General features: G+C 40.9%; 1 protein-coding gene across 1 annotated transcript in view; it reads right to left on the minus strand.

Annotated features, from left to right (window-relative positions):
- ubap2a (ubiquitin associated protein 2a) overlaps positions 1-18,768 on the minus strand; it is a 77,598-nt gene extending 58,830 nt beyond the window's left edge. Inside the window, exons 1-4 of the mRNA XM_080529356.1 lie at positions 18,728-18,768; positions 8,628-8,763; positions 7,342-7,419; positions 5,955-6,065 (exon numbers count right to left, since the gene is read on the minus strand). Of these exons, the coding sequence (XP_080385482.1) occupies positions 5,955-6,065; positions 7,342-7,419; positions 8,628-8,723 (285 nt within the window). The 5' untranslated portion in view covers positions 8,724-8,763; positions 18,728-18,768. The remainder of the gene's footprint in view (positions 1-5,954; positions 6,066-7,341; positions 7,420-8,627; positions 8,764-18,727) is intronic.

Genomic DNA, 18,768 nt, shown 5'->3' on the forward strand with positions numbered 1-18,768 from the left:
CAATAGTGCATGTCATGCAGTATGCAGGGCTTAAAGTGGGAAAAAATCCTGTGCCTAAAACTTTTTCTTGGGGAGGGGGGGTCACAGTTTGAGATATTGGGAGAGCGGGTACAGAAGACAGCTTCTTGTCTCAATGTTTAAATGCATTAATACTATTTTATAGTCAATACAAAATATATGTCTCAATGTTAAAATGCATTAATACTTTAAATGAATGTGCAACAATACTATGTGCAATATGACAACCCTTGTGTACATAAGGTTCAGATATAGGAAAAGTTAGGATATTTATAGCATAGCAGAGTACAGCACAGTGTTTTATTGTATAGTATAGTAGTATAGTAGATAGTGTACATTTTATTTTACCCTTGGCCCTCGTGTTTTTAGCCTTTTTCCAAGCACCAGGGGAGCCCCCCCTCCTAAATTTCGTTGTATGGTACCTGTACTGTATTACAGTTTTTCTCAATTGCTAAAACACATTTCACAAAACTTTCCTCCATTTTCCCAAAACTCTAAACACAACACACTTTTCTAAAGCTACATAAGCAAAACCACACCTTCTCTCTTCAAAACTCAAACCCTACCCCTAATCCTAACCCTAACCTTACTGTAACCCTAGCACCCTAGCACCTAACCCTAGTTTTCCCACATGTATGATAGTCATGCATAAAAATAAATCTGCGCTCCCTGTCTAACGTTATATCTAACATCACATATTTTACATTACAGTAAGGCTGATTTTGCATGATAGTCATGCATTTTTAGATATCAATTTCCCCCCTTTAAATGGCATATGATGTCCGAAATTTTACTAAAGTTCAGCAGCGAAGTTGTTGCACTGTTATCCTATCTAGTTTTACGTAAATAAAGGTTTGAAAAATGTTACCGTATTCTCACATGTACCGTAACATGTACAATACTGTACTGTATCACAACTCAATGCAAACACTACAGAGGATCCATTACACACAACAATACTCACTGAAAACAATGTTCAGGGTGTGATGTTTTTTTATTTATTTATGGGACTATACCACACACACACACACACACACACACACACACACACACACACACACCACAATCATTTGCAACAAGTGTCTTAAATTTTGAGTCGTTATGTTCAATGAATGAAGCCAGGTGTGTTCATTGTGTTAAAAATTTGCTGACTGTGGCAAGCATTTTGCATCACATGAGCTTTAATTTGAGAATTTGAGCAGAGTTTTTTGCAACTTGTGTTTTAGCAAGACAAAGTGTGTTTAGATTTATGAAAAAAGGAGGATTGTGTTTTGTGAATTGTGTCTTCATGTGAAATGTGTTTATGGTTTTGGCAAATGGGAGCTAGTTTTATTAAATGTGTTTAGAGAACTGGTCATTTGGTTTAGAGAATTGGCTTTTGTGTTTTAGCAATTGGGAAAAACTGTAATGACAATAAAGACCATTCATTCATTCATTCATAATACTGTTTTATACTTAATAATAATTTTAAAAAAAATAGATGTCTTTAAAAGAACAAACTGATTACTTATTAAGCCACTATCACTTATATTCTCCTTCTTGGCACCACGTCCCATAAGGCCCGTCACTACTCAGGGTTTTTCCTGGCTCAAAATGAGGCGGAGGTGGTACCAGTGGTGTTTGACATCGGGAGGGACCCATGAAGCAGGGCTGTCTGGGGGTCCTTAAACGAGCATCAAACACTTAATTTCTTGCATTCTGGTGAATTGATATGCACCAATTTGTGCCCTTTCGCCATCAATTTATGGTGGAAATGTCATTATATATGTAAAGGAAAAAACAATATTCAGGCACCAGATGGCCATTCAAAATATAATGTAATATAATGCAATATAAGGCTCTCAGGCATTCTGTACTTTCAAATATGTATTCTCCTTGAGCAGTCAACATCAACTATCAGCTGTTTCGCTAGCAAACACGAAAGCTAAGTTATTTGTGAAACAGCGCCCCCGCCACCACGTCGGCGCAATGCCGCAATTGAAAAAAATAAATAAAAATAATCTCCCGCGCCGGAAATCCGGCACTGTGCCGGAGTACTTTAAGCCCTGTGTATGTCGTGACAATGACAACAAAAATATATGACAGTGAGCAACAATATTATCATTGCTCCTCTATAGGTGCATTGTTGCAAAATACGGACAAGACAGACAGAAATAAAACAACTACAAACAGATTAATACATTGATGAGAAAAATAAAATAAAAATAAAAATAAAATAATGAAAAGAAAGAAAAGAAAGAGAGAGAGAGAAAGGTAGATGCAGAAAGGAAAGAGATAGAAGCAAGGGGAAGTATTACTTTAGGGTCTTATAGGTCATTGCTCTGCATAGCAACCTGGCTATTCAACAGCAAGTGTGGTTTTTTCACTGCAATGCAATATGGTAATAATCATTCTGGGGAAAGGGAGGTCAGATTCTTAACATAAGTGAGAAGGGGCCGCCAGTGACTATAAAACCTGTCAGTCGAACCCCGTATAGAGAACTTGATTTTTTCTAATTCCAAAAGAGACATTGTATCGCGTAGCCATGAAGTTGGTGAAGGGGGTGGCGTGCTCTTCCATAGTAGAAGTATTCTCCGACGGGCTATCAGAGAGGTAAATTAGATCACATTTGCTTGCTTTACTGACATTCTTTTGCCTTCTTCAGGTATACCAAATATAGCAATCTGTGGGGACGGTTCTATTACATGTCCCAGCACTTCCGAAATTACTTTGAAATAAGATTTCCAGTACTCCTCCAGCTTCGGGCACGACCAGAACATATGAGTGAGGTTACAAGGAGCCTGGGAGCACCTATCACATGTGTCTACTACATCCGGGTATATCTTGGCGAGTCTAGATTTACTGTAGTGTGCTCTATGAACTATTTTGAATTGTATTAGTTGGAATTTTGCACAGGATGAACAAGATTTTATTTCCCTCAATGCCTCAGTCCACTGGTCATCAGATATGGTAATGCCAAGTTCTGATTCCCATTCTGTCTTAATCCTCATCAGAGCCAGGGGTGTATCCGGGGCTAGGAGGTCATATAAGAGTGAAATGTGTTGCCGTGTCATTTTTGCCACAGGTGAGAGTTTGTCAATTCCCGAAGAGGGAGGAGCATCCGGAAATGAGGATGTATTTGACTTAACGAAGTGCCGAATTTGAAAGTACCTGAATAGGTTTGATTGCTGTAGGTTGAAGGCAGTACACAGCTGAGCGAAGCTGGAGAATATGCCATCCTTGTAGAGGTTGCCGATCGTGCTAAGGCCTTGTCTGTCCAAAAGAGAGAATCCGCCATCGATCCTAGCAGGTTTGAACAGCTCATTATTGCATATTGGGGTATTAAGGGGAAGCGTATTCCAGCCAAGGTGCTGTTTGATTTGTTGCCAGATCCTCAAAGTAGATATGACTATCGGATTATTTGTATGTTGCTTGGGCTTCAGTCTTTTGGCATGGCATACCAAAGCTTATAGGGAGGAAGAATAGCATGAATGTGATTCCATTTGGCACCACTGAGTTTCAGGATAGAAGGCCCTACATAAAGTATCCTTGTATGCAGACGACCTATTACTTTACATATCGGACCCAAGGAGAGCCATCCCTCATATCCTAGACACTCTCAAAACCTTTGGTACGTTCTCTGGGTACAAACTCAATATAGGTAAAAGTGAGTTTTTCCCCATCAATCAGCTGGCAGGGGATATCACACAGTCTGATCTGCCTTTTCCCCGACCACATTTAAATATTTAGGAATCAACATCTCTCAAAGTATACCATTACTACTCAAAAACAATTTCTCTGCACTAACAACAAAAGTCAAAGAAGATCTGCAAAAGTGGAATAGCTTACAGCTAACACTCGTAGGGAGAACGCAGTGTATCAAAATGAATATTTTTCCACGATATTTGTACCTATTTCAATGTTTGCCTCTTTTCCTCCCCAAATCCTTCTTCCGTAACATTGATGGTGTATTGTCATCCTTTATATGGGGCAATAAAACTCCAAGGCTTCAAAAACCCTTATTACAGAGGAGCAGATCGGAGGGCGGGTTGGGTTTACCAAATTTGCAATGTTACTATTGGGCAGCCAATATGAGCATTACATAGTTTGAATGATTTTCACAAGAATGAATATTTCATTATAAAAATGGTTTGATTTATAGTAATCATAGACAGAATAGTTGACTGTACAACTGTAAAGTATTAGGCAACAAGAATGAATCAGAAATGCCGCAATTTGCTTCTATCCTTTAGTGTGTATTTTTTTCCCACTATCTTTGCAGAAAGTATGTTACGGTACATTTACTTCAAAGTACACTACATTTACTTGTGTAAAATGAAAAGTGGGAAATAAAGTGGAAGATGCAAAGTTCAAACAAAAAAGAAAAACAGAAATTCCAGGGCTACAATACAATAGCAATCACACCAAAAATGTCTCACTCCTGAGGGTTGTGGTCCACCCTCTGGTCTGCATCTGGTCACATCTAATGTCTTCCCTGGCAATGCATCTAGGCTATTTCATTTCATTGTATATATTCCGCTAATATTTTCTAGACATTTCAATATGATTACTGCAAATAGTGAAAATACCACCGCTCATCCGTTATCAGACTTTGCTGAGGTGCTGGAACTGAATAGTATCAATAGTGCAAAATAACGGCCCCGCGGTGGTGTAGCGGTCTACGCACTGGCCACTAGTGCATGCTGCCCACCGGGGCCGGGGTTCGTATCCCGGCTCGCCAGATCCAGATATGGCCGAGGCACACGGGAAGCGGCATATTGGGCGGCCGCTTCCGAGGGCGGTATAGGAGTATTTCTGGACTAGGATCCGTCGCGCAACACCGCCCCCTGGGCGCCGGAATAACGGTGCTGGGCTCGAGGAGCCAGTCAGCTAGTCTGCCTGGCGGCCTCTTCTGGGACTGCCGGCCACAGGGTCGTGCGGCGGATCCTATGCAATAGGCAGGGGATAATTGGATGCTAAGTTGGGTTAAATTGGCTACCAAATTGGGTGAAAAAGGGATCAAATCTGAAAAATAAATAAATAAAATAGTGCAAAATAACAGCATCTGCACACTCAAACACTGTGCAAAAAAACTGTTTATTGCGAGCTTTCGGTCATATGATAGGAAAATGATTACTGCAAAAATGAACCAAATCATTCTGTTTTGAACACAGTATGTTAACAATGAAAAAAAGTGTTGCAAATACATAGTGTTTTGCAGGTGGGGGAGTTTGAATGAGAGAAGTGTTATGGATTTTGGAGAACGTGGTCATTGAATGCATTTTGAGTCACAGTTTGGCCCACATGGACCTCTGCTTCGCTGACTGTATGAAGAGTTGTGACTCTGACTTCAGTATTGAACACTGCGACTTAGCGACCGTAAAAAACTGTAAAGGCAGCCGAGCTGGTGTCCCCTGAGAAGTGCCAATAAGAGAACTGGGGAACTTGCTGGAGATTTGAACAACTAAACTAAAAGTATAGTGTAAAGTGTAATTTATTGCATTCTCTATTGCTATTGATGAAAGCACTGTGACTGATGTATCCCAATTAGGAATATTTATTCTTTGACTGTCACTGAGGAGTTTGTAGCACTGGTGCCATTGACAGACACTAGCCTTGTCAGGCCCTGGACAGACTGGAGGTGGGCTGGAGATGCACACCTGGAGATGCACACCAGGTCAGGAGGAAGGCAGGAGTGATTGGAAAGCTCAGAGAGAAGGTTCCGGATGGATGTTCCTATGTTTTACGTTTGTCACATATTTCTCCTTTTCTTTTTTATATATATACTGTATATATACATCTCACTAATGTCAGCACAATGGTTATAACAACAAGCACCTGGTTTGCGGTCGCACAAAAATAGTTTTGGTATGGGCATCCACTTCTACCACCTAAGCCTTATTGTGAGCCAGGGAACCCCTGGCTGGGGAGCGCCAGAGGCAGACAGGAAGACTCACCGTGTCTGAGGTGCTCTCCAGGAGGAAGTTGATGGCTCTGTTGACATCCTCGTTGCAGTCGTGGAGGGCTACCATGCACTCGTCCTGGTTCTTCCCTGTCACTTCCATCAACTGTGGGCACGCGCACACACACACACACACAAAACATTGTAGCTCGGTCTAAGCGATATGTGACAGTCTGGTAAAAAGAGCCGCATGTCGGCAATCCTCAAGACGCGCATTATTTTTATTTTTTACGTTTTCCAGGTTTTTTTCATATTACGAAAGTTGAAGTGTTGAAGAGCACACTCAATATAACAAACAACAGTTTTAGGATCACTAAATACTTATTTATTAATTGGATTAACGGTCTCGCCTGCCGTAGGAGCTGGTAATTGCCACATGGTTTGGAAACAAGCTTTCTTTTTGGGACGTGTTCAAAAGTAAGGACTGTGTGATCATCTAGTTGTGTTTTTAGCATGTTGATGTTCTATCACCATGTTGTGATGTGATAAACATGCAGCTAGATGTTCGTAGCGATGTTCCTTTTTAGCACCAGCTACTAGCAGCTGTTTTGCCTGTGTTTTGATTCAGACTGCGTTTCTCTGCTATTTAGTTTGAGGTGGACCAACATTCAAATAAACATATCTTCTTCAACTATTTTCATATGTATGACACTTGAAAGCTTACAATCTATTTTTATTTATTTGTTTATTTAAAAGGGACAATGGACAGTCATTGACTCTCCCTGAATTAGCTGGGTAGCTAAATTGCATCAGCAGTCCCTGGGCAGGTAAATCCACAGGGGAAATACGGCCTCAGATGTTATAAACAATTAAAACAGGACATAAAAATATCACATAAAACAGAACTATAGGAAATAAAAACATCACACTCAAGAAAACATTACATCAAATATTACATCATAAAAAAAAGACAAAAAAGAAAGAAAACATTTTTGGCTCTATGGTCACATGATTGGTTATCTATCTAATCTGCACCTTCATAATCTGGAAAAAAGACCATGCCTACTTGAGGACTACTTTTTAACCAGACCCTGTCTCATATATTTGTAGACAAATAGCCAAATAGGGGCGGCTGTAGCACAGGAGGTAGAGCCGGCGTCTTATGATCGCAAGGTTGGCAGATCGGCGGTTCGAGCCCTGGCTGGCCACATGTCGAAGTGTCCTTGGGCAAGACACTGAACCCCAAATTGCTCCCAATGAGCGGGCCGGTGCCTTGCATGGTAGCTTGCCGCCATTGGTGTGTGAATGTATGTGAATGGGTGAATGAGAGGCCATTGTAAAGCCCTTTGGAATAAATAAGTCAGTCCATTTACCATTTAAGCTACAAACACATACACACACTGTTTCAAGAGCGACAGCAGGCAGGACTCCAATGGACTCACCTGGTTCACTTTGTCCTCGAAGTCAGAGTCATTATTGTCATAGATCATCTGAGCGAGCCGGATCTGCTCCGCAGTCGCCTGCAGGCAGGATGGAGAGATGGAGAGAGAGGTGGAAGAGGGGAGGAGAAGAGGTTAAGAAAGAGGAGAGGAAGGTAATGACAAAGGTAGCAGAGGTGGTGAGAATGTCAAGTTGAAAGGGGGAGGAAAGGTAGAAAAAGGGAAAATATTGATTTAATCACAAAACTCTGACAGACGTACATACAGCAAAGTACAAGTGTGTGTGTGTGTGTGTGTGTGTGTGTACACATGCATATGCATGTCTCTAGGATAGGGATGTGCATTTGAAATATATTTAGCATATCGTCCACCTTCTTAAAATAATGGCTTAAGTCATATTATATATATATATATATTGTAGATTTTATTTTAAGTAATATTTTCAAATTTTGAGAAAAACAATAAACTGAACTAAATATTTTTGGAAATGTTCGTAATTGTAAAACAATATAGAATATGTTCAGGCAAAAACATAATTTTCCTCAAAAGTGACATAAGCCATTATTTTATTCGAACATTCGAAAATGTTGTATTTACAGTTGACATGGATCAGGCTTAACATTTTGAACATGTTTTTTTTTATTTTTATGGTAACACCCTTGATAACATAAGATTGATCAACTTCTAGACCTACAGAACGTGATGGTCACACACTGAGCTGGGCTGTCGTCCGTGTGACAGTACCAAATTTAAACACTGTCCCAGTGATGGAGTAAGTCCACTGCAGTACTGGAGTACTTTGGCATGCGACATGGTCGTGTTGACATGTCTGTGAGTGTGTGTGTGTGTGTGTGTGTGTGTGTGTGTGTGTGTGTGTATTCCTCACCTGAAGCTGTCTCTGTGATTGTGTGTGTGTGTGTGTGTGTGTGTGTGTGTGTGTGTGTGTGTGTGTGTGTGTGTGTGTGTGTGTGCGTGTGCGTGTGTTCCTCACCTGCAGCTGCCTCTGTGGTTGTGTGTTCTGTGTGTGTGTGTGTGTGTGTGTCTCACCTGCAGCTGTCTCTGTGGTTGTGTGTTCTGTGTGTGTGTGTGTGTGTCTCACCTGCAGCTGTCTCTGTGGTTGTGTGTTCTGTGTGTGTGTGTGTGTGTGTGTGTGTGTCTCACATGCAGCTGTCTCTGTGGTTGTGTGTTCTGTGTGTGTGTGTGTGTGTGTGTGTGTGTGTCTCACCTGCAGCTGTCTCTGTGGTGTTCTGTGTGTGTGTGTGTGTTCTGTGTGTGTGTGTGTGTCTCACCTGCAGCTGTCTCTGTGGTTGTGTGGTGTGTGTGGCGGCAGGCAGAGCTTTGTCCCGAGAGCCCCGGGCCTTGTCGCCGCCCAGCGAGGTCATCATACAGTATATACAAAACTATGTATGTACAAAATACAAAAATCTGGGAGGAGAGAGATAGAAAGAGAGAGAGAGTGGTTAATGTAAACACATAAGTGGCCCACGATCCTCGTAAACACAGTTGGACAAGGATTGTGCAACACAGACCACTACCTCATGAGACACACTTCTTTCAGGTCAAGAAGGAGTGGGAGATACACCCACAGCCGACCACACGTACTGACAGTGTCAAATGGTTCCCTCTAAATGTCCACATCCCACCAACATACGCAACCTCCACTGCATAGGCAAAAGAGTGGAGCGGTACAGGGCCACCAGGACAAAGACATCACGCCACTTGAACAGTTTCTTCCCCAAAGCCACAGCCCTCCTCAATAACTGATGATCATTGCACCTTGCACTTTACATGTTCTTGCACTTAGTTGTACAGTATTTATTCATAATATCCACTCATATTGGTACTGTATATTTTGTCTTGAGTATTGTCGTGTTGTCGTTGTATGTACTGTAGCTTGTATATTAGTATGGTAGAATACCAAATCATGTTCCTAGTGCACTGCACATGGCGAAATTGAATTGAGTCAGCCAAGTCAGCCATCTTGTAATAGACGACAGCGATGAGAAACAATCCAATGGGAGTTCTGAATACTGCATAGTATGCAAACGCCTTTTCAAACTGTATAATAAAAACTCTGGTTGAATAATCAGTTCTCAAAAACATTGTTCAAGACAAGACACAATAAATATAATGATGTAGAGAAGAAGGGCTGCAGGATATCGAAAAAAATCTCCTATTAGGATCAATAATACGACAGTGATACGAGATATGAACGATATACCAAACACTTGGGTTAACTGGTATTATTTCCATTGGACATTCTTGTTAAAAACAAGAGTAAAAGTTAAGAACACGACCTGAATTAGAATCTAATATGCCACACACACATTTACATATTTCAACGAATATGCTTTCCATATGTTGTTTTTTTAACAGAGGGGAGTATGCACAACCACAAAAAGTTTTTTTTTATATTAGGCCTAAGTCTTTTTTTAAGTTCCATTTAAACAGAAGTCCTAAAGGAAGATGTCCTGCATCATACCTTGCATGGTCGTCATGACGACTAAATGAGTGGTTGCTAAAACAATATTTCAATTATCTTTGTTATTTGGTTTTGTTTCTTTCAGCAAGTTCTTCATACATGTTGACCATTTACATGCCGATATAGACCACCCTTATACTCTACTATCTTCTTCAATGAACTTAGAGAGCTTCTCTCCATCATTACTACTGAATTTAATGGTCTGATCATTGCTGGTGATTTCAATATTCATGTAGGCTAGATAACTCAGATAACAACAAAGCCAAGCAACTCTCTGTTCTGTTTTTGAACTTCAACAACATTTGAATCTCCCGACTCATAATCGAGGTCACACTCTGGACCTTATCATCACCAAAGGCCTAGATATTTCAGATGTTGTTGTAACTGACATTGCCCTATCTGACCATTGTTGTTGCATATTCTTTGACATATTTATCTTCCCGGTTATTCAAACTATGTCTAAAACTATTTTGAAACGATATATCAACGAAAACACCAATGCACTGTTCACACAGGCCTTTTCCCTAGCCACCCCCCCCCAAACTTCTATTTCAACCTCAGTAAATGACCTTCTACACGATTTAAACTTAAAATTCACAAGAAACATTTATGATATTGCACCCATTAGATCCAAATGCATCACTGGTAAGCTCCCTGGAGATCTATGAAGAGAATCTTCAAAATTATAACTTAGAAATAAGAAGCGCCAATTCTCTGTAATTGCATTGAACAAATAAACGCCTGGATGACACAAAACTTCCTCCAACTAAACAAGGACAAAACAGATATAATTGTATTCGGTGCATCTGACAAAAGAACGAAAGTCAGTGCAAAACTTCTCTCTCTTCAAACAAAAAAACAGGTCAGAAATCTTGGTGTATTTCTAGACTCAGACCTAAACTTCAATTTAGTTCAATATTCCACATACAATCAATGGCTGTGTTCGGAATAGCATACTAGCATACTACTCATACTAGATATGACGTAGATTTTGAGTATGTAGTGTGTTCACACTGTACAGTATGCGAGATTTGAGTATGCGAGAAATTTAGTATGCGAGCAATTATTTCCGGGATAATTGAAGTCTGTCACGATGGACACTTTTGGCATACTGCTTCCTCAAAATGCATTTCGCGTCCAGGGTTGCGTCCAGGGTTGCCAGATGGGGCGGGTTACCGCCGAATGGGCTACTTGATTTTGAGGTTATAGAAAGTTTAGGCTGTAAATTGTCAATCCCATCTGGCAACCCTGTGCGCTTTCAGCCTCGTCAAACTGCGTAATACAAACTTGTCATACAGCTTTTGTTTACATTGTCCGATAGCCTGGGAACCGAAAGCTTGCAATAAACATCGTTTTTTGCACATATTTGAGTGTGCAGATGCTGCTTTTTTCACCCCAGCTAAGTCTGATCACGGATGAGCGGTGGTATTTTCACTATACTGGGAATTAACATGGTGAAATGCATTCTTAGACCAGGCTACGTCGTCATGATTACAAATATGCCACTTAAAATGCATGAAATCCAAGTTTATTTGTGTCTTACACACATGTTCGCCTAGTATTTGACTGATTGTAACCCAATCACGAATGATGCCAGTATTGTCGCTTCAGACGGACAAGTTGGTTGTATTGGTTGTACGGATGACGCGTTAATATGTTGCCGGCGAAATCACACCTCACAATGCCTTCTTCAGCTGTGTTTATTTCTGTTGCGTGTGCTATAAGCATCTTTTTTCGTTTGTGATCAACACACTGTAGTGTTTAGACGTTCCTTTTTTGCTGTATAGTTCCATATTCCCCCTGCGTGTTGGTCGCACGGCAGCGGAGACGGTCGCTGATAATTAAGACCAGCAGTAGAATTTTGCCGATAGACATATTACACAAAACACAAAACGAACAAAAAAAATAGAAATCCAAATGTCCCGCTAAATTCGGACCAATCACAAAACTGTTTTGAAAAGCGCGCGCGCCTGTTAGAGAGCGATTCAGTCTCGATTGCAGTGCGAACACAAACGACGAGGTTAATTGCAATTTGCAACATTGTAACATATTGTAACTAACTACCGCTAAATCGTAACGAAATGTTGGTCTGGAAGCGGCCTAAATCTAGCTTCAATCTGCTTTTTTTCTGTTCTCCGGTCATAATAACTCGCTGCCTTTCTGCGCAGCCAGAATCAAAGTGGACTGTCTGAATCATTTGGTGGCGGAGGAAATTCTTTGGTGGCGGCCCGCCACGAATAAATGCATATAGAGGAAACACTGATATGATAGCTTTTTGTCATCCTCAAGGTGATGAAATTAGGGATTTCACTGCCATACAGACAAAAAAGGAAGCAAATTGATCAGAATGGAGTTCAAAATTAGCAAAATGATCAGAAGGAGTTCAAATCCCATCTGGGAACACCACCACTAATGTGCCCTTGAGTAAGGCACTTGAGTCCTTGAGTAAGGCCCTAAGTTACTCCAGGGAGTAATATCTAATTGTAAATTGCTTTGGATAAAAGTGTCTGCTAAATTACTAAAATGTCAATCTCACCATACTTCTCTTCTGTGATGCATGTTGATCTTACATTCGACTCACAAAGACAAGCATGTATAATCAATGTGATATATAATGTACTGCAGGCAGTGCTGAGGAAAATCGAACGTTTGCACCGAACACATTCCACAGCATACTCCCATTTCTCCAAATAGACAGGTGGAAAGAGAAAGTAGAGTTTGCTGTTAGGCTCCTCTGTTGATCTGCTCAGTGGCGATAAGAAGTGTTTATATGAAAGCTTGTATTTTACACTGCGATCTCACACACCGTATGGGCCAGGATAGCGGTTGAACACAGATGCAGTATCAAACGTGTCATTTAACACTGTGATCTCACACGCCGTATCTCGCAAGATAGTGGCTAAACTAGGGGTGGGCATCGATGATCGATGATCGATTAATTGATCGATAAGGTCTTGGTCGATCACAAAATATTTTGCTCGATAACCGTTTTTTATTTTTCATTTTTTATTTTTTAATAATAATAATAATAATAATGGAAATTAGTTTGTCCACGTTATGTGTGAGAAATGAACTTTGCATTTGCCTTTGCATTGAATTTCGCAACGCAGTACGGCATGACGGAAGTTCCCGTACGTTAGTGTAACCTGACCTCCGGTCAGCGCCATGGCACAGCTCCTCGGGGAGCAATACGCAGCAGGCGCTGCTGCTGACAAGTTTGCACCTTTCTGAGGGAGCCTTCTGCGGGCCTGAACTGCGACCCAACTAGGGATGGACGGTTTTTCGGTTATACCGAAAACCGGGGTTTATAAAAATAGAAACGTTTTTTTATCAAAACCGTCTGTAACCGGATTTTTTATTTTATTTTATTTTTTATGAAAAAAAAACCTTATTGATTAATCGATAATTGATCGTTAATTCGTTACGATGATCGAACAAAAAATGTTGATCGTTTGCCCACCCCTAGGCTAAACACAGACGCAGCACCTGCAATCTCAAACACATATCGGGAAGAGCAACGCTTGAATACAGTTGCAGTAATAACACTTTTATCTATATCTTTTTATTCATTGTCTTATTATGTTGTTAAATGTTAATCTATTTATTTTCTATATGTATCTATTCTGGTCATATAAAAATTAAAAAATCTTACCATCCTTCTTCTTCTGTATTTAATGCTATGTAAAGCACTTTGAATTGCCCCTGTTGTATGAAATGTGCTTTACAAATAAACTTGTCTTCCCTGTCCAGATTAGAGCTTGTATCCTGCTGGGCAAGACTAGGGAGACCTGGAATGAGCCTAGGAGACCAATGAGGTCACCCTCATTCAACCCTGACTCTCTGAGCTTGCTCTCTTCTCCTCTGTTAGTTCAGAGGAGCTGGAAAGTGATTCTGACATCCATCAATCCTCGCAGACCCCTGAGGCCTCTGTTTGGTCCCTGGGAGCAGTCTCCTGGAAGCAGTCATCCTGGTAGTCCCCCGTTGCTGTAGTCCAGCTCTATCCAGCCCTGCCAGGCTGGGAGGATTCATCTCTCAGAGCTCTACTCCTCCGATACCAATGACCAGGGCCTAGCTGTTCAAAAAGTTTCATCTGGATTAGAATGATCCTGATTCTTTTTTGCTGTCCAGGATCAGATCATATCTGGTTGATTTGGAGTCGTATAGGGGAAATCAGCCAGCTCGATCTGATCCTGAATCAGAGAAAATAATCGGGATCATTCTGATCCAGATTAAACATTTTGAGCAACAGGGCCCAGGAGCTATTCCAGGGTGACATTGACTCTGGCTACTCCTCAGTTAGGGGACTTTTTGTCTAGTGCACAGGGCCTCACTCCTGTCCTCTTTTGTTGAGGATTCCTCCAAAAAGAGAGGACTGGGGGGGGCGGGACTATGAAGGGCAGATTTTGTTTTGCTCAGCACTATTTGCTCAAGGAAATGTGGGCGTTCATTAGAAAGAAGAATAACTTAAAAGTAAAAAAAAAAGTAAAGCACAACCTTGATTGAAAGAACCCAGTGTTTCCTCTATATGCATTTATTCGTGGCGGGCCGCCACGAATGAATTTCCTCCGCCACTAATTGCTGCGCAGAAAGGCAGCGAGTTATTATGACCGGAGAACAGAAAAAAAGCAGATTAAAGCTAGATTCAGGCCGCTTCCAGACCTACATTTCGTTACGATTTAGGGCGTAGTTAGTTACAATATGTTACAATGTTGCAATTAACCTCGTCGTTTGTGTTCGCACAGCAATCGAGACTGAATCGCTCTCAACAGGCTCGCGGCGCGAGGCGACGCGCTTTCAAAACAGTTTTGTGATTGGTCCGAATTTAGCGGGACATTTGGATTTCTGTCTTCGCCCGTCGCCGGTCCCTTTAATTCTGTAAACGTATCCTAATCGAAAATGCAACATCATCAGCGACGACTGTGGGTTATTGCATTTACTGCTGTTCTCTGGTTCATGTTCTTATACCAGTGCTCAGTATAGAGTATTTTAAATGAACATTCGTAATGTATGTCTCTGATGTTCATGGTCAATTAAATCAGCCTATTTTGTGAAACAAATAATGTTCCCGCTAATGGGTTAACCGAGCATTCTCGCACCTAACGTGCAAGCACCTAGCTTCGAACTATTCATAGCAATATGCACGGGGCAAACATAATCTATTGCCTCTAAAATCACCACGAACAGAACGGCGGAGGTACGGGTAAGCAGGGCTCATGTTGGTGTCCTCAAAGGTAAGAGTTGGTTTTCTTTAACTCAACTGATAGCATTACCTTGCTGTTGTTGTTTACCGAATGCTCCATCTGACTGTCACACTGTGATTTTACTTGTGTAAACAGTTAATGAGTAACGTTAGCCGGTTTTGTGCGTGTACTCTCATGTAGGCCTACTTCGCATTGATCTTTCTGTGTGTGTGTGTGTGTGTGTAATGCGCGTTCCGCATGTTCCGCTGCAGCTGTAGGATATATTGGTATTTGATCTATATAAAATCACCTGCTCAGCTTTAATGACTTAACCGCTATTTAAGAAATTATAATTGTTGCCACCCTCTAGTTTTTGGTGAAATTACGTCTTTGTTTTGAGCGCCAGTGCGCGTTTTATGCGCGTGCACGCGAACAAAAATCGCCGCGGTCCGCGTGCGAAAAATGAGCGCTCCGCCACTAATGTGAAAAATCCTGGAGGAAACACTGGAACCGTCAAAAAGTTTCACAAAATAAGGCCTTTGGAGACAGTCCAGGCCAACATGAGGCCTACTGTCTCTGAATATGAAACCCTGAACTCAACTGTCATTGGAATAGGCCGTCTATACAGCAGAAATGGGGACACACTGCCATCGATGCAAAACTACTGAGCTTCCTGCACTGAAAGGTTCACACCCCAGCCATGACCAAGGAGGTAAATCCTCCCAAACATTGAATCCAATCACAAACACGACTGTCCAACGCACAACATATCAATGCATCACAACTGTCTCCTCACCCCAGGCCCACACAAGGGAATCAGACGCTACTGTCTCCACTTACTGAGTCCTACATCACAACGGCCTAGCATTCATCAGCCTAAAGCCCAATTTATACTTCTGCGTAAAATCTACGCCGTAGCTTGTCGCGCACCTCTCCGAAAATGTAACTACTGGAGCGGCACACCTACGCAGACCGTAAGAACTGTGATTGGTCCGCTTGGTAGCGTCACTTTCCGACTCTCGTAGGCCTAAATGGGGAAGCCATGACAGAAATGTCATTTACTTTTTCTGTAATTACTTTAAAATTATGATAACCATCTTATTATCTTAGTTTAATGTAATTTCAATGCATTATAGACATTTTCTTTACAACAAGCATAACAAAAATATCGCTATTATGCCGCTATGAGTTAGTAAGACTAAGTTAGTAAGATCTTTTTAGATATTGAACCAACTGAATTTATTTAATTTTTTGTTCCAAAAAGAACACTCAAGGAAAACTATAGCAACAAATCCTTCAGAGCTAACCTGCTTTCTTGCAGGTTAAGTCAACTTTACCTCGAATGAGGCAAAATTCCCATGCTCTTGACCAATCAAATCAAATTCCCTCCCTTCTGCAAGGATTGTCTGCAAGATTCACGTCAATCAAGACAATCTGGTATCTATGTGCATGTAGATTCAAAAGTGCAAGTGGATAAAATTGATTTACGCAATAGTTGAAATTGTAGAAAAGCAGGTTTGATATAGCAATACCGGTGTTTTTTTTCTGAGTGGGGTAGTCCCATTCATATTCTTCATTTTATTGGACAGATACAGTGAAGACAGACAGGAAAGTAAGGAGAAGAAGGGAGAGAGGGCATGTCAGCAGGGCATGGGCTGAATTCTAACCCATGCCGACATGGGCATAATGTGTGCACTGTAGACCGCAGTGCTAGACCACTGGACCACCCCAGGACACGCGATACCATTTTATTATCTTTAAATGATTGTTCTTTCCCTAAAAACTAGACCAGAACTATAAATAGGCTTATTAATAAAATATTACATTTGAATGTGTTCACATATTTAATCAAATCTTAATAAGTATTAACAAACATTACTAACTGCTAAGTGTACTAACATGTATGACATTTGTATGACCAAAAAATTCCATCAATTGTATTTCACAACATAACAAACAACAAAAGTAAAGTCTATTGTTTACATTTTACAGCTACTATGAGTGGCAGGCAGTGATTTGGTTTGCAGTGAAAGTGTGGCACTGACTTGGCTCTTCTTGGCAGCTTTACTTCAATGGAGCCATCAGTGTTCATCTCTCATGCCTTTCTACACATGATGTGAATGAGTCAAGTAAATTCAGGAGTGGACTCTTTAGAACTGAATTATCCTGACGTTGAACTCCAGGTTAGCTGAAGCCAGATACCTTTAGATAACTCTTAATGTTCTACGCTGTCTTTCTGGAACACCACCTCGTCTTGATAGGCCTTGGCTACTGACTTGTTCTTGGGTATGAGGCCTGTCACCTTTATGGTAGTGTTGCTCACAGGGATGTATGGCTGTTCAGGGTACTAGCTCCAGTTGCCATTGAACAGGTGTGAGGAAAGTGTGTTCAGTAGGGCACAATGTTGTGGAACATTAAGAATAGGAAAGAATAGTAAAAAATAGGAGTGTGTATAGACAACAGAACTCACAGCAACTCAAGAAAATAGTAATATAATATTTCTCTCACACACAGCTGATTAGATCGAAATTGCTATTTCATGGCTTTCTCTGTTTTCCTAATTTGATAGAACCTTGCATCACAACATTTAGACAGTTGTCTATATTCTCGCTTCTTGAATTGAGCTCAGAATTACTCATATCACCCATTACAAATGCAGCCCGTGATTAGATGTTTAGCTGAATGCTGGCTGCCATTTGTTTCGGAAATGGGGATTGGCATTATGTGACCGCTCAGATTCAGTCTCTGGATGCAAGCACGAACAGTACATGATATTGATGAGTTTCAAACAGCCATACATTGTTTGTTTACAAATAGGCTAGATATGTTCAATATATATAATACTATTGCGCCTTTAAGAGTCAAAACAACATGTTTGGAATAAGGCTCTGCCTTTAGTTTAACCACAGATGTATGACTGAGAAGAGCACGATTATCAACTGAAAGTCGAATAATGTTCAAGACGATCACAGACAACCGATTTATGATTCGTCAAGAGGACAATGCAGTTTGGCAGAACACTGGTCTTGTTCGACAATAACATTGTTACCCTCGAATGATAAAAACGTCCGGTTGATGATGTGCTAACAATATGAATAATGCGTAGACTTGGTTATATTATCGTAGGCGCAGCACACAGGGATAATGCCCATGCCCATCAATATTTACCTTTCATTCTTTTGACAGGTCTGCAAAGCGGAGCGCTACATAGATGATGCTACATAGATGATGCTAGCTGGCACAATAGTGACCGACTACAGAAGAACCCCTTTGTCCTAGCTAGCTAAGTAGTTAGCCAAAGTAACTAGCTAGCTGGCTAACTGAGTTTATTACAAATATGTACGGGCAGAAAAATAATAAAATACGGCTACCTGATATTCCTGCACGGATATTGCTATATAATATGTTTACATGGGAGGTTGCCTTAAAAATTACAATGAAAAAGTGCCTATGTAGAAAAATTAGCTAGGTTGCTAACTAAACACAAAGCTGAATCAATTCTACCTAACGAAAATGGCCACAGCGCACAATCCAACCCCGACATTGCTTGCCGGGGAACAAGCAAACAGAACATTGCGAAATATAGCCTGAAACGGTAGTGTAAACAAAACAAATGCACCAGTGACTTTGCATTTCAAGAGGGACATGGCTAAGAATATGATTTCAACTTGGTACAATACAAAATATTAGCTTGAGCGCCTGAACCAGATTTGTTTTTTTTTATTACCTGCTTACACACGCTTCACTCAGCCAGCAGCAGCAGACAGG

Source organism: Nansenia antarctica (genome assembly GCF_963989245.1).
Source record: "Nansenia antarctica genome assembly, chromosome: 4".
NCBI classification, from domain to species: Eukaryota; Metazoa; Chordata; class Actinopteri; order Argentiniformes; family Microstomatidae; genus Nansenia; species Nansenia antarctica.